The 26398-nt window shown below is 36.9% G+C and overlaps 1 protein-coding gene across 12 annotated transcripts in view; it reads right to left on the reverse strand.

Annotated features, from left to right (window-relative positions):
* PARD3 (par-3 family cell polarity regulator) overlaps positions 1 to 26398 on the reverse strand; it is a 676275-nt gene that overhangs the window by 140514 nt on the left and 509363 nt on the right. For all 12 annotated transcript variants that reach the window (XM_047865961.1, XM_047865959.1, XM_047865960.1 and 9 more), the window contains one exon: positions 16538 to 16780. In XM_047865961.1, coding sequence (XP_047721917.1) covers positions 16538 to 16780 — 243 coding nt within the window. The remainder of the gene's footprint in view (positions 1 to 16537; positions 16781 to 26398) is intronic.

The raw sequence follows: 26398 nt of genomic DNA on the forward strand, positions 1-26398 counted from the left end.
CCCAAGCAGGCTCCATGCTGTCAGCACAGAGCGCAATGTGGGGCTCGATCTCACAAACCAAGAGATCATGACCTGAGCTGAAATCAAGAGTCGGTCGCTTAACCAACTGAGACACCCAGGTGCCCCTGCCAGGGGCTTTTAGGGGCAGAAGGTATTAAAGAGTTTACACAGTAAATGTTGACCATATTTATTATTCACCAGGAGTATATATATAAATTCAGCACCTTAACTACACTGTCAGTCAAAACTATATATATACACACATATATATGTATGTGTGTGTGTATATATATGTGTGTGTGTGTGTGTGTATACACACACACACACATATATTTTAAATATATATATTATTTATCAAAATCTTACAAAATTTTCTATTCATTTACTTTTATATTTTTATTTACCTTTATATTTTTATGTAGAATATACAGGCTCTGACCCACTTAGAATGCAGCACAAGCACACCACCTCTTAGAAGCCCCTCCTTCCCTTAATTTAGTCTATCTCCTCAGCATCCCATTTAATTCATAGCACTCTATGTGCAACATATTGTGTGCAGTCTGTCAGGTAACACCGAAAGGGAGGAACCTGGGAGGTAAATTACAAATGTCTGTATCCCAAACATTTCCACAATTCTCAGCACCCAGGGGAGTCCAGAAACTGCTGGGGAGGGGCATGAACAGCCACAGAAGTGTAAGATGAATATGGACAAAATCTTTGGGCTTGTTCAAAGAGTTCAAGCCCTTGAATATTTCACAAGGCTTAAACATACAAACAAAAGGAAAAAAGGAAATGGAAGAAAAAGAGAATAATTAGAAATAAGTATTTATTCTCAGCTTTAGTTTCTGTTAAAAATAGGGTGATTTTTGGGGCGCCTGGGTGGCGCAGTCGGTTAAGCGTCCGACTTCAACCAGGTCACGATCTCGCGGTCCGTGAGTTCGAGCCCCGCGTCAGGCTCTGGGCTGATGGCTCTGGGCTGATGGCTCGGAGCCTGGAGCCTGTTTCGGATTCTGTGTCTCCCTCTCTCTCTGCCCCTCCCCCGTTCGTGCTCTGTCTCTCTCTGTCCCAAAAATAAAATAAACGTTGAAAAAAAAAATTTTTAAAATAGGGTGATTTTTAAAAGTTATGCTAATGCAGCTTGCAAAACCCAAAACAAAACTCTTCGGTACCAGAATTATAATTATACAGAATTTAAGTCATTTTAGTGGATCCTCCCTTCCCCCACAGGCCACATGAGGACTTTGTGAAATTTAGAGAAAACCCTCATTCCTCAAGTCGCTGACTGCCAACTGCCAGAAAATCACCATAATTGTCCACGTCCATAATCACTACTTTGATGGTACTTCTAGGAATTGCATAGTACCTAATTCGTACAACTGATACCCTGCGTCCCACAGTACCCCCTAATTCTACTTGCATTTCTCCCATCCCCTCCTCAATCATGTTTAAGAACTCTAAGTGACATTAGACTTAAAACATTAGACTTTAGATTTGGAGTGAAAATTTTACTTTACCATTTCTCTGCCTAAGTGCCTGATGCAGATCCAATTTATTACATAACCTTCCAAAGACTAAGCAACTATTGCTATTCAAACTTTGTACCTGGTATTAAATGACCTATTAAGTAGCAAAGCAGAGACCAGAAAAGAGAGGCAAAAGATAACTGTTATTTGGTTGTTATGCAGATTTATTTGGGAGGAACCGTATTCCAGTCATGATAATCAGTAAGTTCTGGAATGACAAACTTTTCCTTTTAAATCACATTTTTCTTCATGAAAGACAAAAATATACTTTTATGTTTTTAAATATATTTCAAGGACACCTGGGTAGTTCAGGCAGCTAAGCATCCAAATCTTGACTTAAGCTCAGGTCATGATCTCACAGTTCCTGAGTTCAAACCCTGCATCACGCTTCACACTGTCAGTGCAGAGCCTGCTTGGGATTCTCACTCTCCTCTCTCTGCCCCTGACTCTTAAAATAAATAAACTTATATTAATTAATTAATTTACAATTCCAGAATTATATGAAGCCAACATGAAACTATAGCAGTATTTTTTGTTGATGGGTGGTTTACAATTATGTTGGATACCACTATTAATAACCTTTGAAAATCTATAAAGGTATTTGAAGGGAATTTAGAATAATCATTTTCTATTCTGATTGTGTTTAAATCAGCAAATGAATCTCATCTAAACAAAATTTAGGCAAATTTGATTTATTTGATTTTAGAATTTAAAAACTCCATGGTAAAGTTTACCTAAAACTGTTAGTCCTTCATCTGAGTTGTTGGATGTGCTTTAAAGTTCAAAGTATGGTATCTTTGAACACACTCTTTAATTCAGACTTCATCCTATTTCCTCTATTCGGACTGACATTACTCGTCACTTCTTTTTTTTTTTTTTTTATGAAATTTATTGACAAATTGGTTTCCATACAACACCCAGTGCTCATCCCAAAAGGTGCCCTCCTCAATACCCATCACCCACCCTCTCCTCCCTCCCACCCCCCATCAACCCTCAGTTTGTTCTCAGTTTTTAACAGTCTCTTATGCTTTGGCTCTCTCCCATTCTAACCTCTTTTTTTTTTCCCCCTTCCCCTCCCCCATGGGTTCCTGTTAAGTTTCTCAGGATCCACATAAGAGTGAAACCATATGGTATCTGTCTTTCTCTGTATGGCTTATTTCACTTAGCATCACACTCTCCAGTTCCATCCATGTTGCTACAAAAGGCCATATTTTATTTTTTCTCATTGCCACGTAGTACTCCATTGTGTATATAAACCACAATTTCTTTATCCATTCATCAGTTGATGGACATTTAGGCTCTTTCCATAATTTGGCTATTGTTGAGAGTGCTGCTATGAACATTGGGGTACAAGTGGCCCTATGCATCAGTACTCCTGTATCCCTTGGATAAATTCCTAGCAGTGCTATTGCTGGGTCATAGGGTAGGTCTATTTTTAATTTTCTGAGGAACCTCCACACTGCTTTCCAGAGCGGCTGCACCAATTTGCATTCCCACCAACAGTGCAAGAGGGTTCCCGTTTCTCCACATCCTCGCCAGCATCTATAGTCTCCTGATTTGTTCATTTTGGCCACTCTGACTGGCGTGAGGTGATACCTGAGTGTGGTTTTGATTTGTATTTCCCTGATAAGGAGCGACGCTGAACATCTTTTCATGTGCCTGTTGGCCATCCGGATGTCTTCTTTAGAGAAGTGTCTATTCATGTTTTCTGCCCATTTCTTCACTGGGTTATTTGTTTTTCGGGTGTGGAGTTTGGTGAGCTCTTTATAGATTTTGGATACTAGCCCTTTGTCCGATATGTCATTTGCGAATATCTTTTCCCATTCCGTTGGTTGCCTTTTAGTTTTGTTGGTTGTTTCTTTTGCTGTGCAGAAGCTTTTTATCTTCATAAGGTCCCAGTAATTCACTTTTGTTTTTAATTCCCTTGCCTTTGGGGATGTGTCGAGGAAGAGATTGCTACGGCTGAGGTCAGAGAGGTCTTTTCCTGCTTTCTCCTCTAAGGTTTTGATGGTTTCCTGTCTCACATTTAGGTCCTTTATCCATTTTGAGTTTATTTTTGTGAATGGTGTGAGAAAGTGGTCTAGTTTCAACCTTCTGCATGTTGCTGTCCAGTTCTCCCAGCACCATTTGTTAAAGAGGCTGTCTTTTTTCCATTGGATGTTCTTTCCTGCTTTGTCAAAGATGAGTTGGCCATATGTTTGTGGGTCTAGTTCTGGGGTTTCTATTCTATTCCATTGGTCTATGTGTCTGTTTTTGTGCCATACTCGTCACTTCTAAGTCACTACATTTTAGTCTGAATTCATGCACACCCAGGAAGTCCTCCAGACTCTTGAAGGTAGTATTCATTTCATTTAGATAACCTGAGTTTTTGTTACCAGCTGGGTTCAGTGGCCTGCTGGTGTTTCCTTTGCCCCACGTGCAGTTGGGCACAAACCTGGGAAGGTTAACATCACCTGAGGCTGGGCTAAGCAAACCTCTCTAAAGGGTAACCAAGAATTTCAGTTAAAACAAGGGTAAGAAAATTCAGGCTAAGGTTAGTTTTTTTGCCCAATGATATCTGTTCAACTTTTTAAATTATAGCAAATTTTTAAAAAGCTAAACTGAAAAGCACCCACCATCCTGAGACGTCACCAAAAGGAATTACGAACGAGACAATTACCAAAGTATTTTCTTTTGAGAACAAAAGTTTTCAAAGCTCTGTATTCCTAAGGATTCAATCATGTAACCCCTGTACAGTCTATTAGGTAGGACTAATAATAAAAGACATACACTGATACAGAAAATTTAGTTTTAAAAATATTTGTATTACAGAAATCTATATAATATACACTCATTCATTGATTCATTCATTCTATGAACATTTATTGAGTCCTTTGTATGCAGTTTCAAATACATATTCAAGTAATTACTACACATTCATAGACCATATGAATTATCTACTTATTTTCTGTTCTGTAACAATACAGTAAGTTTAGAATTTCCACATTTCCATATATTCATCTATGTTAGTGGAAGACACTAAGGATTTCCCAAACACTTCCTTGGGTGGAAAATACAACCAACACATTTTTTTTTTTTTAGGTTTTATTTATATAAGTAACTTTTACACCCAATGTGGGGCTCAAGCTCACAACTCTGAGATCGAGTCACATGCTCTTCTGACTGAGCCAGTTAAGCACCCCCAACAAACATATTTTTCAATCAACTCCTGCTGCTGCCTAAATTACACAAAATCAACCAATGAAGAACTAATGGAAAGAGAGGAATGAAGCAGCAAATAGAGACTAATCAAACACTTATCCACGTCGAGAGCTGGGGGTGCCTGAGGAAAAGCTCTAGAACATCTGGGAAGTTAATTTAAAAATGGCTTTTGGATTCAGGCCTTGATAAAGTCTTCCAAAAAGTTGAAAATGCATCTCACAACAGGGCTCCACATAAATCCTCATGAATTTGTATTAATAGTTGACTGATATTCCATCACTGTTCAGGAGCAAGAAAGAAAATAATACCAATCTAAGACCACTCTACACCAGTTAAGATTGGTACTTGAATCCATGGGTTTGGACAGTCTACAGGACAGAAGAGCCAGGTGGTTGGGACAAAATAAAAAGATGAGTTATCATGCCAAGTTGCATTTAAAGCAGGATTTGGAGCTTCTGTTAGAAGGCTAAAATCAAATGAAATACCAAACAGCTCAAGCAGATTTTGACCACAGTGTGGCTAGCTCGTCATCAAAGACACAAAAGTTCAGTGCCTTGTGAAGCGAAAGACATTAAAACAAAAGCAAACACACTGTGCTGGAAGATTATTTGTTCGATAACTACCAAGGTCTAACATAGTTTTCCCTTATCCTCATATTTCTGCAGAATATTTAAACTTTCTCTAAGGCTAAAATAAATATATAAATAAACAACCCCCATTACACATTACTTCTACAAACAAATTGTGGTTTCAGGCAATGTTAATCAACAAAAAGAATTAAACAAGAAGTCTTTAAAATTAGCCATGACCTTATTTATGGCTTCATTAGTTTCAAGATTTCATTTGTTGGGTTGTTTATGTCACCTCAGCCTTTAATTTAATTGCTGCATCTCTAACTATATTAGAATAGCTTAATGAATGGTGATTGCTTGTTTTTACCCACCAAAATTTAACATTTGCAGAACATAGAACAACCAAAGAACCATTTAATTCACCCATGTATTTCATGAAGTTAGGTTTATACTTTTAGCAGATCTTCTGTTAGAAAAGTCAGATGTGAACGAGTATGACACAGTCTGATGTAATTAGGAATGAGGCTGAAATGGGAGGTCTTAGAGGTCCATAGACACCATGCCAAGGGCTCAGATGCATCATGGGGACAATGAACAGCAATAAAATAATTTTAACCAAGGGAATGAGATGTCAGCTCTTTATTTTATATAGAAAACTCCAGGTATTGGGAAAAGCAGGGATTTGAGGAGAATAAGACTGGAGTGGAAGCAGGGAGATGAGTTAGCAGACTCAGAGAAAAGATGTGGAATTATTTAGAATGTAAAATTGGTAGGCCTTGGTCACTGAATGGGGGGAAGGGCAAGGAGGCTGGCTGCAAAAGAATGGTTTATGTGTTGAGGAAATATATGGATGGTGATGATATTCTTTGAGATTAGGCCCATGAAACTAGAAGAGGTGAATTTGGTTTTGGATAGGTTGGGTTTAGGTGTTTGAGAGACACAGGAAGATCTGCTCCTAGCTGGTAGTTAGCTCCAAGGATCTGGGGCTTAAAGGAGAGGACTGGGCTAGTGCAGATTACCCATCACCAGTCCCATGCAGTAGTTAAAACTCTATCCCAAAGAACCACATAGGGAATAGCAGTGATCCAGAGCTATTTCCATTAGCAGGCAAGGAGAAGAGAATCTTAAGATAAAAAGAGAAATGGAGGCAAACCATTAAGAGACTCTTAAATACAGAGAACAAACTGAGGGTGCTGGAGAGGTGTTGTGTGGGGGGATGGGCTAATAAGGAGGGCACTTGTTGGGACAGGCACTAGGTATTATATGTAAGTGATAAATCACTAAATTCTACTCCTAAAATCATTATTACACTATACATTAACTAACTTGGGTTAAAATAAAATAAAAAAAAATAAAGATATTCTGTCTTCTTGAACACAGACAGTAATGTCTCTTACATTGGCTGTAGCAATGTTATTCTAGACATGTCTCCTGAGGCAAGGGAAATAAAAGCAAAAATAAACTATTGGGACTACATCAAGATAAAAAGCTTCTGCACAGTGAAGAAAACAATCAAAAAAACTAAAAGACAACCCATAGAATGGGAGATGATATTTGCAAATGACATCCGATAAAGGGTTGGTACCTAAAATATATAAAGAACTTTTACAACTCAATACCCCAAAAATAATCTGATTAAAAATGGGCAGAATATATGAACAGACATTTCCCCAAAGAAGATATCATGATGGCCAACAGATGAGAAGATGCTCATCATCACTCATCACCAGGGAAATTCAAATCAAAACTACAATGAGATATCACCTCACACCAGTCAGAAAGGCCAAAATCAACAACACAAGAAACAACACAAGATGTGGAGAAAGGGGAACCCTCTTACACTGTTGGTGGGAATGCAAACTGGTACAGCTACTCTAGAAAACTGTAAGGAGGTTCTTCAAAAAGTTAAAAATAGAACTACCCTACGATCCAGTAATTGCACTACTGAGTATTTACCTTCAAAATACAGAAACGTTAATTCAAAAGGATATATGCACCCCTAAGTTTATTACAGCATTATTTACAATAACCAGATTTTTAAAGCAGTCCAAATGCCCAATAGATGAATGGATAAAGAAGATGTGATATAATATACAAAATGGAATATTATTCAGCCATAAAAAAGAATGAAAGCTTGCCATTTGCAATGACATGGATGTAGCTACAGTGTGTAATGCTGAGCTAAATAAGTCAGTCAGAGAAAGACAAATACCATGTGATTTCACTCATATGTGGAATTTAAGAAAAAAAAATACACAAAGGATAAAAGAGACAAAACCAAGAAACAGACTCTTAAGTACAGAGAATATACTGATGGTTACCAGCAAGGAGATGGGTGGGGGATGGGTGAAACAGCTGATGGGGATTAAGAGTACACTTATCATGATGAGCACCATGTAATGTACAGAATTGTTGAATCAGTATATTGTACACCTGAAACTAATATAACACTGTGTTAACTACACTGGAATTAAAATTAAAGGCTAAAAAAAAAAAAGAAAAAAAAAAGAAAAAGAAAGGAAGGAAGTCAGAAAGGAAGAAAAAAGCCAGAGAGGAAGTAGGAAGCAAGAGGTAGTAGTACGATACACAGAAACTCAGAGGACAGAGTTCCAGGAATGCCACCGAGTGATCCCAGGTGGAAAGAAGAGGAGTGTTTATTGGCTCTAGGAGGCCATTAGGAAACTATAATTATATTGTAGTTCTGGAGGTCAGAAGTCCGAATGAGATGGGTTTCACTGGGCTAAAATCAAGGTGTCAGCAGTGTTATGTTCCTTTTGGAGTCTCTAGGGGAGACTGTTTCTTGCCTTTTCTAGCTCCTAGAATCCACTTGCTTTCCTTGTCTGGTGGCCCCTTCCTGTCTTCAAAGCCAGTAGCACAGCATCTTCAGATCTCTCTGACTCTCCTGCCCCCTCCTTTCACTTATAAAAACTCTTATGATTCTATTGAGCCCATTGGGATAATCTGGAAAAATCTCCCCACTTTATGATCCTTAACTCAATCAGATCTGCAATGTTCTTTTTGCTGTACAGAGCAACACATTCAGAGGTTCCAGGAATTAGGGCATAGGCATCATGGAGGGGGAGGGTAGACTGCAGTGTCTACCACATGAAATGCAGGTGGTAAAGAAATGTGGGAAGGAAGACACAGCCGTCTATATCAAATCTAGATTAATCTTTCAAGAAGTTTGGATTAGAAGTGAAGAGGAAAAATAGGGCAGAAAATAGCTAGAGGGTAAAAAATGATTTTTTTTTAACAGCATGATAAAGATATCTGCATGTTAACCCACTGTGTGGGAGAGTGAGCGGAGAGGCACAGGCTGAAGAAGGGGCTGAGGAGGACTGATGGAGCAGGCTCCTTGCAGCATAGGGTTGGGGCTGGAAGAAGGAGATTGACCTACAACAAGCAGGGAGAGAGAAGGAGCCTGGGCTTGGATGCAGGTATATGGTAGTTTTGGACAGGAGAGGCATGTTGAAGGGAACAACAAAGTTTGGGACATTTCCTGAGGTGAATGGAGCTGGCCAAGGTCAGAAATGGATAGCTTAAAGGGCCCTGAGAAGGGGCCACGGTAGAGCACATTAATTAGCAATGGCACCAACATGCAAAACTCATGATGACAGGAAGATTTACCACCTTTGAGCACTGCTTTCTCACATTTCAAGAAAAGCAAAGGTGAATAATACAAAGCAAATGTAAGTAAATAAAGTGGTATTGACTTTCTGAAGAGCAAATACAACTTTGTTATGTGACCCAACATTTTAAAAAGAGCACGTGTTTAATAACTACCTATATCTAAGAAAATTCATTTTGTTCTATGTTTGTCAGACTTCCCTTTTGACACAACTGGATTTCAGTTTTAATGGGGGAAAAAAAAACAAGTTCACAAAGGTCTTTTCTTTTAAAATCCACATTTTCTTTTTAGTGGTAAAATGCATGCAAAAAGCATATGATTATGGTATTTATGTTTCCATTAAGGTGTCCTGAACAAGCTGGGGGAGTCTAGCCTGCTATTTCCCTGCTATTTAGATTTACAGCGGCACAGTACCTATTTTATTTCAATTATACTTGAGGACAATGCTCTCTTGGTGGCAAATGATTGCATGGTGACAGTCAGCAAATGCCCATTAGAGCTGCCTTTCTGTGGAGTTTTAACTACAGATTCCGGCATCTGGATATAAAAGTATGAATTGCCTGGTGTCCTCAAGTAAATAAAAATACTATTGACCAGCATTTCATCATTTCTTTATTAGAATTCAAAGCATACTAAACTTTTAAGTGGGAGTTGTTGAACTCCCATGAAACTTTTGGTAAGTGTCAAGAAACCCTGATTAAAGTTTATGAATATCACACCTGTAAGTTGACCTTTTAAATAAAATGACTATTTAACCATAGGTTAACAGTGGACATAAATGATTGCCAAGATAAAGTGGTGCCCATGGGGTGCGTCGGTGGCTCAGTCAGTTAAGCATCCAACTCTTGCTCTTGGCTTGCATCATGATCTCAGGGTCTTGAGATCCCTGCTTGGGATTTTCTCTCTCCTTCTCTCTCTGCCCCTTCCCTGCTCATGTGTACACACACACACACGCACGCTCTCCCTCAAAATAAATAAATAAACATTTTTTTAAAAATCTGTGCCCAATACAGAAATTATAAATTAGTTCACAGCTTTACTGTTAATAGACCTTAATATACTAACTTATATTAGAGTTCCAATTTCGTTTTATTTGTTTGTTTTCATTAGCTCAAGAAAAGTGCTTTCCAGGGGCGCCTGGGTGGCTCAGTCAGTTGAGCATCCAACTTCAACTCAGGTCATGATCTCTCAGTTTGTGAGTCCGAGACCCATGTCGGGCTCTGTGCTGACAGCTCAGAGCCTGGAGCCTGCTTCAAGTTCTGTGTGTGTGTGTCTCTCTCTCTCTGCCCCTCCCCTGCTCACACTGTGTCTCTCTCTCTCAAAAATAAATAAACATAAAAAAAAAAAAGAATAGTGCTTTCCAAAGGGTGAATAGACTAACGGTTGCTTTACAGTCAACTAAGGTGCTTGTTGAAAATCTGGGTTCTTAGCCCTCAACCAGACCTACTGACTCCAAATATCTATGAAGGGAGGGCCACAAAACTTCATTTGTGAGAAGCATTCCAGGTTCTTTGTATACATGCTGAAATGTGAAAAATCACTGTTCTAGAATGCAGTCTGTGACAGTTCTTAAGATCATGATTCCTGCCTGCCTGCCTTGCCTGAAGATACCTTAGTGTAAGTAGAAATGCTAACATTTTAGACAAGGTTTTAGAAATTCAAGCCTCCACATCTCCATGGAGCTTTGCAAGCTTGGAATCAGCAAGAATTTCATGAAAGTAGAACACAAAGAACTTCAAAGAATTCCAGGAAAGCGCAAAATGAAGTCCTTCAAACTGTCAAAGGGCTGAAATCAGTTGAGAGATCACATTCTTACAGGACTATCCCCTGACTTACTCTCAAATAAGACATTTTACAGTACCCAGCACTTATAAGTACTTACATTGAAGAAGGACTCATTCAGCAATGGCTTATACTGAACCCAGGAAGTCCTAATTTAAGGAGAAACTGTTCATGATGTGATGTATGGGGAATACTTAGAGACCAAGCTACTCAATGACTAAAGTGGTATAAGCAGAGGTACGTGCACACACTTTTGCATGTATGTTACGTATAAGGAATAAAACCTAGGTCAATTCATTTCAGTGTCATTCTTTGCTTGTTCCTGCAACCAGGAGGGGATGCTGTGCTTTCCTGAGGAAACGCCCATTTCCTAAAAGCAACAGCAACATTAAACATTTAAATAGGGCTTACAGTGGAGTAGGCATAGTGCTAAGTGCTTTATATGCATTAACAGACTCAGTCCTCCATAAGCCTGGTAAAGTAAGTGTCATTATTATCCCCACTTTACAGATGAGGAAAATGAAGCATAGAGTTTATAAAGCTGATGGTAGATGAACCAGAACCAAACTTGGGCAGTGTGCCCCATAGTTCAGGCTCTTATATGTTACATTCTACCACCTCCTACTCTATAGTAGGATTGTTGATAGAGGTTAGGAGTTGCCAGGAGATAATGGTGTATCAGAGTGAAGAAGGATGTCTGCCAGCAGACATTTGATTGATAAAGTTTATTTAAGTAGAGGCTAAATAAAATGAAAAGTAGAAGAGCTAATTGAGCATCAGTGGAAACTTTTGCCCACTACTTATTTTCACAAAGTACTGTGGAAATGAATTGACCAGGGGATAGTTCTCCAATAGATAGCCTTGATCTAAGGGTGATCATTCCCTTTGGACTCTTGTGTGTAACTTACTAGACTCAGAATGCTATTTGGCTCCATGAAAACAGAACCTTGACGGAGGGTGACTTAAATGAGGGGCTTAGTTATACAGGTGACAAAGAGGGTGGGCATGCTAGGACTAGAACAATGTTTCAAGGGGCCAGGTTGCATCTCTCTTCCTCCACATGGCCATCATCCTCAAGAGTGTTAGATAAACCCCACTTTGGAGCGTTCATTCAAGTTCTAGGCAGAAAGAAGGGAAAATGGCAAAGGGAAAAAGCTGAGTTGACTCCACTTTTTTCCAAAAAAAAAACCAAAACCAAAAACAAAACAAAACCAAAAAACTGCTTTATAGAAAGTTCCAGCTTAGATCCACTTTGAACTCATTTGCCAGAATGTCACATGATCACCTTTCACTGCAAAGGAGCCTGGGAAATTGAATTCTTATCTGGGCACACTGCCAGCCTGAACAAAATTGGGATTCTATTAAGTAAAGAGGAGGGGAAGAATAGGTATTGGTGAGGCAGGTAGAATGTCTTCCACAGTGGAGACAAATGTATCAGAAAGCACTGGATCGGACTCTCAAGTACTCTAGCCAGCTGAAGATACAATGACCAACAGGAAATACAATCTTGCCAAACAAATAAAGCATCATGAATCATTTACATGGCTAAATCTTTGAGGCCCCTGGTTATAATCAGGATAAAATGTAACTACACCACTGTTTTTGTGATTTTAAGCCTTGTTATTCATATAAAACAGAAGGGAGGGGTTGGCTTCTCTTTAGCAGCAATCCAATATGAAAAGGGCATTAATAAAAAGGCATTTATAAAAAGTAGTAAAAATGACACTGTAACCAACACATATAGTCAGATGATAGTTCATGTGTGAATCAAATTAAACAAACATAGAAATATTTCCAGATGTAGTATGAAGGTACCTTGTAAAAGAAGCATTTTATAAATAATATGTGGAAATTGAAAAAATATCCTATTTTGTCATCAAATTCACAGCATTTAATGAGTTATCCCTGGCTATTTCCATGCAGAACTATCAGATCCACATTTCTGACTATAAGATCAAAACAAAATGATTAAGCAAAGAAACTCAGAATACTGCTTTCTTACTGAACAATCAAAATCCCAGAAATACATGCAGGCTACACTTCAGATTGTCGACTGACTACTATACTCCCACAAAATCCAAAAATTTGGAATAGTAAAGTTGCACCGGTTCACCAATTGGATATTTTGGTGAAATCCAGTGAACTGATGGGAGTTTCTTTATTGGCTATATTCTTTGTACAGGAAATACACTCTGAAGAGTTTCAAGTTTTATGATTTCATTCAAATGATTATTTTTAAATTAATATAATCATTTCTAGATCGTCTTATAAGTGTATTATTTCACTGTCTGGATTTAAGTCAACAAACGTGAAGGCACCAAGAGATGGTTTTTTCACTGTCTCAAATTACTGATACTTAAAAGAAGGTTGGACTTCAGGCGTAATTGATTCAATGATGCACCATACAGGCCAAAGGTAGCTGGGTACACACACGCATAAGAACTGCAGAAATTTTGCTGAGAAAAGAGACAGGGGAATGGAGTCAGCCCTGGGCTTGTGGGGGTAGACAAGCAAACCCAAATGAACCTGCCATGGAGCAGCCACGACCGTATTAATGATTTGTGCAAGAGTTTAGATTTTAAAACACATTATTGGCCACATTAAATTAATGTTGTTCATTTGAATGTAATGGTTTTGCTGTTTTGTTTGTATTTAATTTGTAAAGATGTTTGGTTTTATAGTTGTATAATGGCTGTAAACAGAAGGAGTTTAGTCCTATTTTATTTTTATACATATTTAAGTAACATTATAATCAAAACTATTTAATTCTGTACTGCAGAATGAAGAGATTGTCCTTTAAAAAGAGTCTCTATACTACTCAAGTCTGGGAAACACTTTTAAACCACTTTATTTCTGACAGAAAAAGACAATGGAGGTGATACCATTATTTCCAAGCCAAATTCATATTCTGTGACTGGTTGGTAAAGATGTACTTTACAGGTGCAGTAAGTCCCAAGTTCTTGTATTACTAATATAATTTCATAATGGTGTTTGATGGACATCTTGTCCTCTGCAAAAATAAGAATTGCAGAAAACTAAAAAGTTTCTGTGATCCTTTTTAAAGAAAAAAATAAGTATATCTCTCCTGAGTTGGCAGTGCCTTAGAAATCCTCTAGTCCAATCACCATTTGGGGGCACAGATGCAGAGAACTTAAGGTCCCCAGTGGTACACAGCTGTCAAGGTCATGCATGAGTGAGGCCGAAAGGGGCTTTTGAATATAGTGATATCTATGATGTGATTTCTGAACTGCTCACTGTCTGGTCTGACTCATCCCCAAGACAAAGCGTCCTCTGAAATGTTTTGCCAAGAGGATTTTGTTTTTGTTTTTCAACGTTTATTTATTTTTGGGACAGAGAGAGACAGAGCATGAATGGCGGAGGGGCAGAGAGAGGGAGACACAGAATCGGAAACAGCCTCCAGGCTCTGAGCCGTCAGCCCAGAGCCCGACGCGGGGCTCGAACTCACGGACCGCGAGATCGTGACCTGGCTGAAGTCAGACGCTTAACCGACTGCGCCACCCAGGCGCCCCTGTTTTTGTTTTTTAAGTTTATTTAGTTATTTTGAGAGAGAAAGTGAGAACGTGTGTATCAGTGAGGAAGGCGCAGAGAGAAAGGGAGAGAGAGAATCCTAAGCAGGTTCTATGCTGTCAGCATGAAGCCCTATGCAGGGCTCAAACTCATGAATCTTGAGATCATGACCTGAGCTGAAAACAAGAGTTGGACACTTAACCAAATGAGCCACCCAGGTGTCCCCCAGTGGCTTTTTGATGGAAATTAGTGAGGAGGCTGAGTTTTAGTGTGGGGTCAGCACGGTGCAGAGCCGAGACCACAGGCAGGGATGCTGAAGCACAGTAGCAAATGGTGCTCTGAGCACATAAGCCCTTTTGAAAATTTGCAGACATCTTCAGGGGAGATTTAGGGCACTGGGTTTTAGACTGGGGTTTAAACAATCGCTTCCGGCCCTCAGGGACTGGAGAGATCCCTCCTGACTCCCATCTTCCATGGCAGGTGGGATTCCAAAGCCATGTGAACAAACCACTATAAGAACATCCCCTACTTTACCAGATTTTTAAACTAGATGCAGAAGCTGTTGGGAATGATTCATATTTTTATCAATGATCAATACAACATTAATTTTCTTTCAGTTCTTTCGAAAGTTACCAATAAGCAATGCCAGTGTTTCTGCTGCTCTTTCTCCCAAGAAAACACACTCGATGGGACATTCATGGCCTTCAAGTGTGATCTGACCTTCTACACACAGCTTTTACAAGTACAGCAAAAAACAAGTAAGAAATTTCTTAAGAAAATGTTACTGTTACTGATAATGAACTTATTCTTTGAGTCTTGACACATCAATGCTAGTTAACAAGCACTTTGAATCTTCAAAGTGACCACACCAATGTGGTTTAAATAAACCATAACCTTCTATGTTAACTTATATTACTTACTCATTAGGGTCAACATCAAATAGATTTTCATAAAACAATGAAGAAAACCTAAAATCCAGCCAAAAGAAAGAAAGAGAGAGAAGAGAGAGAGAAAGAAAGAAAGAAAGAAAGAAAGAAAGAAAGAAAGAAAGAAAACAAAAATAATCTGACTAGATAGAGTTTTACCTTAACGTCTGCTTCCCCTTTTGCTACTCTTTAAAATGCTTCCTTCTGGGTTTGCCGGAAGCTTACCTGTTATGTTTGCAAACCTCTATTAAAAATAGCTGGAAGTAAATAACTAAAACATAGGCTGCTTGCAAAATGCAGCAGCAAGATAACATGTGTGTGCTACAGATGAAATAATTCCAACTCCTCTGCAGTTTTGCAGAGGTCTATAAAGTGCAGTACCAGAGACCAGCGGCACAGCATCGGACCAGAAAACTTTGTAGAAATGCATATTTTAGGCACTACTCCATTCCAGGTCTACTGAATCAAAAGTCTGGGGAAGGGTTAAGCAATCTGTGTTTGAAGAAGCCCTCCTGGTCATTCTGATGCAGGCTAACTCTTGAGAACCACACCTTTTAAGTGAAACCTATTTTGAATGTTCAAAGCCTAGCTCCCCTGGAAAGCAATGATTATAAGAAACTATTATAATGCATGATGAGATTAGCTATTGTTTATGACAATAACAGGCATATGTTTCAGTTAAAAATGAATGATAATTATTTTCTTCATGAACTAAACTTTATAAGGTGTTTGACTATATAAATGAAGAGACAGAAAAATAGGTTTTTTAAATGTTTCAGAATTTGAAATAATATATAGCCATTAATAAAAATATAGTCAGTTAAATTCTGAAATAAATATGTAGCCATTAATTGAGAGTCAACATTTCATTCCTTTGTGCTATACTAATATACATAATCACACCCATGGTCTGCGGCTATTAACAAGCAATTTGAAGACTGACTATATTAAACATCTCATTCACTAATTCTTTCATAATAGAAAATCATGTTACCAAAAAAAAAAAAATAGGTCCTTTAAATCATAAGTCAAACAAATCACGGCATTCTCCATCTGCTTAATTACCATAACTAGAGGTGCTGTTAGCAACAAAAGGAAATTCAGAATTACAAAGTAAAGGTTAGTTCTCCAGTCTGAGACCATTTTAAGAACAAGATGAAATATGTTGGAATCATTAGAAAAGCTGTCAAAACCTCTGCTCCTCTTTCCATTAGGCTTTGATTTGTGTAAACTCAATACTTTTAGACACAACGGCTTTCTAAAGGTCATTAATAAAAGGCAGCCGTGGTTTGAGAATTGATGAACAATCTACTCCCTTGTCAAAAACTATATAAAAGTTGATTTGGAAGCAATACCTTGATTGCTCCTGCAGCCTACCTGTCCACAGACGAAGGTTTGGAATTCCGTGGCTTCTTCACTTGGGCATACAGAGTATCCATCATATGCCCTTCTCTTGGGCTCTGGGGTCTGGTGTTGAGAGCCACCGAGCCTTCGTAGGAAGACATTCCCCCATACAGCAACTCATCAGTACAACCCAATGTCCGATGAAAATCTTGGATTTCAGCATAGTCACGCTCTCGAGCTTGTCGCTCTCTAAATTCACGAGTTTTGGCTTGAATCCTGTAAAATTAGAACCAAGTTGAAACAAGAGAAACTATGTCTTTTCTAAGAACTGTATATACAGAAATATTCATCAAAATAGGTCATAAAATATATTTTATTTCATGCAGCTATAAGAAGATTGATGGTATAAACAATGTTACATACATTTTGGATTGTCAAGGTAACGTCATGCATGCTCTGAAATAATCACTTCAGATAGCTTTTGTTCACGTCAGTAAGGCATAGTCATGGTTTACAACTTCATTTAAATTGTCACTTATTAATTAGTTTAAGAAATTCGCCAGTAACAGATAGTTTTTAGGCACCCATTTGGGTCTTACTCATGAATTTTTTTAAGGCAAGAAGTGATTTTTCTTAAAGTTACACACTCACACACATGCTGTATATTTATATATTTATGTGTGAGTGCATAATGTATACATCTTACTCATTATAAATATACCATACACATTCAACATATTACAAAGCCTAAACATAATCCACACCCATAATTTCTCTATTAATGGCAAAAGAAGATCTGTTTAATAACACCAGCTTTGATTTTATGTGATGTATATACAGAATTGGCAAATCCTGAGATTAAGGACAAGAAGGCATGCATCCAATCAAATTCTAAAATAAATCTTGAGTGTGTTATAACTAAGAAACAGATCATAAATAACCACTTTTACTGAAGATTGTTTAAATATTTCCTAATATTTTATTGAGCTACTTGGTAGAAAGGCCTTTTCAATCTATAATATACTGATATAATTTATATCCTAGGTTGTTTTCAGCTATCTAAAAATAATTAAACTATTTTCAATAGAATTTTAATGATTTTTGTTGGGAAAAGCATTTCTATTAAATATTTACAAATTTAAATGTATACTTAAAAGTGAAGTTTTATTTATATAAAGTAATATTTTAGACTGTGCTTAACATTTCATGACAAAATTATTTGTTTTTATCATATCTGATGTAGACCACTGCTAGCATAAATGACATAAATATATATACAAAATAATACAGAAAAGATACAAAAGCCACAGAAAGCATAAAAAATTAAAAAAACAAACAATGGACCAATATCCTTCATGAATATAGAATTAAAAATCCTTTGCAAAATATTACCAAGTAGAATTTAGCACTATGTAAAAAAGATTATATAACATGACCAAGTGATGTTTATTGTAGCAATTCAAGGCTGGTCCAACACTCAAAAACCAATCAGTGTAATCCAACCTATTAACAGGCTAAAGAAGAAAATCACATGATCATATGAATTGATGCAGAAAAAGCATCTGAAAAAATTCAATACCCAACATGACACAAGCTCTAAAAAAACTAGTAATAGAGCATAACTAACTTCCTAAACTTGATAAAGAGCATCTACAAAAAACCTATTAGTAACATCATACATTATACATCATGGAGAAAAACTGAATCTTTTTTTTATTTTAAATATTTTATAATGTTTCTTTTTTTGAGAGAGAGAGACAGAACATGAGTGGGGGAGGGGTAGAGAGATAGAGGGAGACCCAGAATCCGAAGCAGGCTCCAGGCTCTGAGCTGTCAGCACAGAGCCCAACGCAGGACTAGAACCCATAAACCATGAGACCATGACCTGAGCCCAAATCAGATTCTTAACCAACTGAGCCTCACCCCGGAGCCCCGAAAACTGAATCTTAAGATGAGGAAAAGGGTAGGGATGTCTGCTCCCCCATAGTGCTGGAAATTCTAGACAGTGCAATCAGCCTAGAAAAAGAAATGGGTGGTACACAGATTGGGAAAAAAGAAATAAAACGATTCTTATTTGTGGATGACGTAATGATATATTTGCAGGTCTACATACACAGAAAACCCCAAGAAATCTCAAAGTTTCCTAGAACTAAAGATCGAGTTCAGCAAAGTAACAAGATACATCATTAATACACAAAAATCCATTGTATTTCTATATGCTGTCAATGAACATGGATGCTGAAATTAAGAATATGATGTCATTTACAAGCACTAAAAAATGGAATATATACATAAATATACAGATACACAGATAAACTAAAGGTTGGTTTATAGATATGTATAAACATATATAGATAAATCTAACAAAACATGCATACAACTTGTATGCTAAAAACTATACAATGTTGATGAAAAAAAATCAAAGAAAATCTAAAACATGGAGAGATTTACTGTGATCATGAATCAAAGACTCAACATAGTAAAGAAGTCAATTCTCTCCAAGTTGAAATCCAGGCTTAATATAATTCCTATAAAAAACCCAGGAAGATTCTTGCAGATATAGACAAGATTATTTTCAAATTTATATAGAAAGAAAAAGGATAGAGTAGCTAAACAATTGTAAAAAAAAAAAAAAAGAATAATAAACTGGGAAAAATCACACTTCCTGATTTTGAGATGGAATATAGCCATGGTAATCAAGACTGTGTGGTATCTGTGGAGGGACAGATACACAGATCAGAGGAACAGAATAAAGAATCCAGAAATAGCCAAGTATGGCCAACTGATTTCTTTTAATTGTGCAAAGTCAATTCAATAGAATAAAGCATTCTTTTCAATAAATAGTGCTGGAATAATTAAATATTCCTATGCAAAAACAAAAACAAAACAAAACAAAAAACAAAGCACCCTGAATTTAAACATCGTATGTTATACAAAATAACCCAAAATGGATTACAAATTTAAATGTAAAAATGTAATACTGTAATACTTTAGAAGAAAATCGTTAGGACCTAACACTTGCAGATAATTCTTAGAAATACCAAAAGCATCATCCATAAAAGAAAAGACAAATAAATTCAACGTCACCAAAACTAAAAGCATTTCCTCTCTGAAAGGCTCTAATAGGACAATGAAAAGACAAGTACAGACCAAGGGAAAATATTTGTAAACCACATATTTGACAAAGAAGTCATGTCCAGAATATATAGGGAATACCTAACACTCAACAATGAGAACAACAAGCCAATTAGAAGAGCAAAAGACAAGAAGCAATTTATTTCTCTGAAAAGTATATGCTGATAACAAATAAGCAGATAAAAATGTTCAACAACAGCAGCCATTAGGGAAATGCAAATTAAGACCAAAATGAGCTACCACTACACACCTATCAGATCAGCTAAAAAAGTGAGAATATCAAATGCTAGCAAGGATGCAAGGAAACTGCATCTAACATACATTACTGGTGGAAATGTAAAATGGTACCATCAGCTGGAAAACAGTCTCGCAGTTTCTCACACAACTAGACATACACTTACCATTCCATTCAGCAATTGCACTTCTGGGCATTTATCCCAAAGAAATAGAAACTTAAGTCCATGCAAAGACCTGTACACAATTGTTCATAGACACTTTGTTTCTTATATTCGAAAACAGGAAATAACCAAAATATGCAACAATAAGTGAATGGTCAAGCGAACCAAAGTATATCCTTATCAAAGAGTACCACACAGCAATATAAATGAACAGACTATTAATATACACAGCAACTGGAATCAACCTCAGGGGCATTATTAAACTATGTGGGCAAAAAAAGTCAATCTCAAAGGTCACATGTTATAAGAATTCATTTATATAGCATTCTCAAAATGACAAAATTATAGACATGGTGAACAGAACACAATGGGGTGATGGTGATCACGGTGGGGTTTAGCAACGGTGAGAGCAGGGGGGTGGGTGTGACCATAAAATATTAGTACGAGGAAGATCTTTGCAATGGAATAATTGTTTCTTAATTGCATTGGTGGTTACATGAACCACACATGTGATTACATGACACAGAACTATGTATACACATGGCACCAATGCCAGTTTCCTGGTTTAGATATTGTACTATAGGCATGTATGATGTAACAGTTTAGGGAAACTGGATAAAGGCTACACAAGACTTCTTTGTACCGTCTTTGCAACTTCCTGTCAATCAAAAATTAATCCAAAATAAAAAGTTTTTAAAAACCCAGAAAGTTGTCACACAGCATTGCAAGCAAAATTTGCATTTTTCTCCCTTGTTTTCTTCTTACGTCAAGGCTATCACCATTATGCCAGTCTTATTTATCTGAATTTTGGAACTGCTAGGTCATTTTTTTTCTAATTTCTTTTATTTCCCGGCTATGAAATGGAAGTACTTAAATTCACCTAGCTTAGTGCTCCTCAACAGGGGTCCAGTGATATTTGAGAAAGGATAATTTGTTATTGTGCACAACTTCTTGCACAACTGCTTATGCATGTCATCAAGCAGTGTCCTCAGACATGGAGGCAAGCAAAACCGCTTCACATTTTCCCAAAACCTCCCTAGAAGGACCTTATTTCATGAGGTGAAAACCAATAACTTAATTTATAAGAGACTACTGAAAAGTTAAATTTTTTTTAATCAGGAAGGGTCCTAGATTCTAATAAATAAAAGTCCCACAGACATAATACCCATAAGAGAAATAGTAAGTCAAATTCTAATGTCAAATTTAGCTAAATTTATACTAGAATTCTTATTATAGTCTAGTCTACTTATTCATTTAGGAGTGATTATAACAGTCAAGGATGTTATTATAAAGGCTGATTACTACTAAATATTAGATATTCATGATGAAAAGTTCATATAAGTTCAGAGATAATTTTATTCTTTGCATCATACTGTCTTTTTGACTCTGTATTCAGGCAGGAAAAACTACAGAAGAGAGAAATTACTTCTTTCTTCAACTCAATGGGATATTATTTGAAGCTCATTTATGGTCACTTATCTGACAATCCACTTTACTACTATATGTGATACCATCAGACAATCACCTAACTACAGATAATATCCAGGGTGACTGGGCATTCACATAAGTCTTGAAGTTTGGGAACCTGTAGAAATTTGTAGGGCTACCATAGATATAAAGCCAAACTCCCCAAATTTTAGGAGAACCCCCTAAAATCAAAGACAGTAATGGATTGGTTTATAAATGAGTGGACCCTATGGTAGCTGAACTTCAGTCCACCGAAAGTGAAGAAAATCCAGCTTACTTATGTTAGAAAATGCAGCCCTGTTAAGAGAAGAAGCCACCAGAAAAAGAGAATGTGAACATTCTCTTCTCACGGGAAGCACAAAACCTAAATAATCTCCCCAAACTTCTTGCACAATTGTTTCAATATATTATTGATGGGCCCTGGAATTGAATGCTCTTTTGTTCCAAATTACACAGAAACTAATCTTCATTTTGGGACTCAATTTCTATCAAGTCAATTGCTCAGAAGAAGTGCTCAACAGTAGCATGCGGTACTATTCATAAAGCCCAGTCCCATTTGCTTTCTTTTACCCAAATTTGTACATTATTACTAGTTGCCACTAATCATTGAATCCAATAAACACGGTCACGTCTATAGCACCGTCTAAAGGCATTAATTTTTGTCTAAGCTCCAATAACATATGAACTTAATATTTTTATTGTTTATCTTGTCGTCACCAATGAATTTATCCCCAAGCCACAAAAGCTGTTTGCATCCCTCCTTTCTTCCCTGGCGGCTCACACTTGTGACAGAAACCTCAGAATGAAACTGCAGCATACCTGTGGCTCAGGAAGTGGGGCTAGTGCCGCAGCAGGCTAAAGAATCTGGTTACCAGCTTGGACTAACGTGCATTTTCAAGTTCATTCTAGGAATCATTGCTAATGAAGCCTGCTGCTGTGCAAATGGCACTGAAAAGTAGATTTTTAAAACCAGGAACACACTATGGTTTGTGAATTGTAGTGACAATTCACAGTCAATTTAACAAAGTTAAATTCACAGTCAAATTAACAAATGATTTTCTTTATTATATACTCTTATACTTGAAGGTCTTGTTTATTGTAAAGTGAGAAATGGGACTTTGGAACGCAACCATGTTATATTTACATATGATATATTTTCATTGTTTCTGGACAGATTTATATTAGAAAAGAAATATTTGGATCAGGGGAGAAAATATCTTTGGCATCTTAATGAAAATAATATAGTTTCTTAAGGAAACTTAAAAAAAAAAAGACAGTGATTATACTGCAGTTCAGCCTTTAATAGTTCCAGATGGTCAGTGCTATGAAAGGACACCTCTTCTATTCTTTTATCATGACCCTCAGGTCACAAATTATCTCTAAGATGTGAGAGCCATTCGTTTTTCTGAACAGTCAGGTTGTTGTTTAGCATTGTCCCTCCTATTTATCTTGGGCCAAACTTCAGCAATGACAGAAGTAACTGATTAGCCCAAAACTTAGCCAAAGAAATAAATGTCTATTGCTGTAAGTGTTTCAGATAGTCCTTCATAGTTATACAAGAGAACTATTCTGAGAGCAGACAGCCGTAGTGACTGATGTTGATGGGCAACATCATCGTGCACTATTTTCCTGCTCTTGAAATATAAACAAAAACAAACCTTTTAAAACTTTGTAAGACTTTTAACAAGTGAAGAATTTATCATATCAGTCTGTTATGTTCGAACATAAATATTCTCACCCTTTTGGTAAAAAAAAAAAAAAAAAGAAAAGTATCTTCCACTATGATAATGAAATTGCCTTGAACCTGCGTAGAAAACAATACACAAAATAATGTAATATACTAAATAAAGTAATAAGGTTAATTTCTTTCCTGCTGTCACTAAATTCATGCTAACAGTCTCTCTTCAGCTTGACATCAATTAATGATTTTAATTCTAGACTCTTGTCACAGTGTTCACCACCTTTTTCTCTAATTAAAATGGATGATGCATGATGAAGACACACAAGACTTCTGTTCTTGTAACATTTCTATTCATTAGGATTTTTTGCTTTTACAATAAATGGCTTTTAGCACTAATTGCAGTAGAGTAAGATGAAAATAACTGTTTTATGACTATTAAGTATGGCCTTCATATATACAGAAAAGGTACAGGCACGAGAATCACTACCGAGTGACCAACTCCTCAGGATGGAAATCAGTGGTCTACTTAAATCCTAAATACGTCACCTCCAATGTAACAAAACTTTGATACATGGAACAACCATGGTGCATTTTTTAGAACACTCCAAGAAATAGAAATTGACCTTTAATAATGTTAATAAAAATGCTGTAAATGTCTACAGAAGATAAAATATACTAATATTAGTTTCCCAAAAAACATTAAAATGAATGTTGCATTGCTACATATCAGATAGTTGTTAAGTATCTTCAAAACAATGTTTAAAACCTTGCAATCAACTCTTTTGGGAAACATTTTATCCCCAACTTATTGGCCTGCCATCCAGAAGCCTCATTCTGGGAACAAAGATCTTTTCCTCACAGTATTTCCTCTCTCTGAAAATCAGTATTACAGACATTCATCAAATAAAACCTAAATGCATGGCAGAATGAAATTTAAACTACAATATAACTGGAAGGAATGGTTCAGTTTAATAGTAGCTTGTGGTCAACTGAATGAATGCTGTATTTGCCCCTTAAAACACCTCATCAGATGGAAGACTTCAGAAATACTGTGGCTCAACTCCTCAATCCATCAGGCAACCCTGCTACATAAATCCCACAACTGGCTCCTCCCAATACAGGAGCTTCCAATTTGGCATCAATGCCAAACTCCGAAGAGAGGGACAATATTCCACTATATTTCTTACTTTGAAAACAGTCATCATTTTAAGTGGGATTTTATCTCTTGGTAATATTGAGGTAAAAGATAATTGAGACGAAAAGACTTCCATATTCTAAATGGGTCCTGAAAAAAAAATTCATGACTAGGACCAACTGTTTTGAAGGTACATTTCCTGTTCAAGGGAAAATGGCAAGTTGTACAAATCCACAGTGGAATCGTACAATAGGTGGGGACAAGTTAAACTTCATCCCTTAATACTAAAAGTGAAACGTATCAGTTTTAAAATATTAAATGGTGGTTCGCCTGGGTGACTCAGTTGGCTGAGCATCCAACTCTTGGTTTTGGCTCACAGTCATGGGATTGAGCGCCACATCCAGCTTTGTGCTGACAGCAGAGCCTGCTTTAGATTCTCTCTCTCTCTCTCTCTCTCTCTCTCCCCCTCTGCCCCTCTCCCCTGCTCATGCTTTCTCTCTAAAATAAACATATATATGTATATATGAATATAAGTGCATATTTGAATATATAAGTGCATATTTGAATATATACATATATACATACACACACATATATATGTATATACATATGGCTAAAAGTTGAAAAAGAGATAAAAAAAAAAAGCATTCATAGAGATACCACAAATGACTAACACAAAACCACAGAATCTAAGGAGTTAGAAGAACACCTCCTTCCTATGAGCCCCTGTGCCTACATATGGGTGTAGAATTTCTCCACTTTGCTAAATACCTAAGTTCTTAAGAACTAGATCTAGACTCCAAATTACCATCTCTGGAGAGTGTTCATTATTAACTCTAGCCTGTCAACCTATTACCTTCCCAAAGCTCTGCAGTTAGCTATTTTCGCATTGGTTGTATTGCCGTATATCAATTTTGTAATGTTAACAGACTTCAATCTTTTCTCCCTCTTAACAAAGGTAAGGGATCCCTGAGAGAAGGAAGAACAACATAATACAAAATTTAGACCATCATATGGTATGTGTAACATATTGTGAAACGACAAAAACTTCTCCTTTATGCTGACTAATGAAACACTAGAATAATTTTTCACAAACCAAAACACACACAGTCTTACAGATATTCATCCACTCACATTATGTTCTGACTTTATGAGTAACGAAGCACCTACAGTTATTTCCAACTCAAACAGATGCTGCAATGCCAAATACATCTAAGACGGTTCTCATCAAATACAAAACTGCCTTTTCCTACTCCAGTTATGTTCTCTCAACAAAATCCATTCCAAACACACACATGCACGCACACACACACACATACACATGCTCAATATTGGTCTAACTAGTGAACTTCCACATAGTTAATAGACTGTTTAAAATTTTTGTTCACCTGCAACAATAAATTTTTCTAAAAAATGTCTGATGAAACTAATTTCAGTGATTAGAGGTGATTTTTCTGAAGGACTGAAGAGGTCAGAGAAAATATGGAAAATTCTGCTACAGAATAGAAAAATGTAGATTTTCTAAGAGGTTACTTTTTAAAAGTTAAGCTTTGTTCGAATGACAATATGTGATCTAAATGCAAAGATTATCCAGGTTACCTGGGTTCTACGGTCAGAATTCAGGGAGCCTGAATACTAAGTTTGAAGCCAAAATGAGTAAAAATTTCTCTTCTCTTTCAGATACACAGGGAATACACCTATTACTGCTTTATTGATTGTTTCTCCTGTAATTTCACAAACTTTTCATCCATGCACTTTAAACACACTTTACTACTACATTATAATATTTTTAAATGTTAGCTTAAATGTTAACTTCTGCATCTTTTGAAAAGGATCTTACCAACTAAGAAACACCACAAAAAAAGTTTCTATCAAAATTTCAAGTAATTACACAAAGCAGATATTGGAAACAACTGGTAAAACCGAAAAAAGAAATGCCAGTGAATGGGAACCATATGCAGAAATGCCACACAAAGTTGCAAAATGATGCACCGAGAACTGGGTGTAGCACGTGCAGCACATACAGTTTAATGGCCCCAGTACTGGAAACACGAGCTTTTAAGAAGGATTATCTCTTT

Source organism: Prionailurus viverrinus, chromosome B4 (genome assembly GCF_022837055.1).
Source record: "Prionailurus viverrinus isolate Anna chromosome B4, UM_Priviv_1.0, whole genome shotgun sequence".
Lineage (NCBI taxonomy): Eukaryota > Metazoa > Chordata > Mammalia > Carnivora > Felidae > Prionailurus > Prionailurus viverrinus.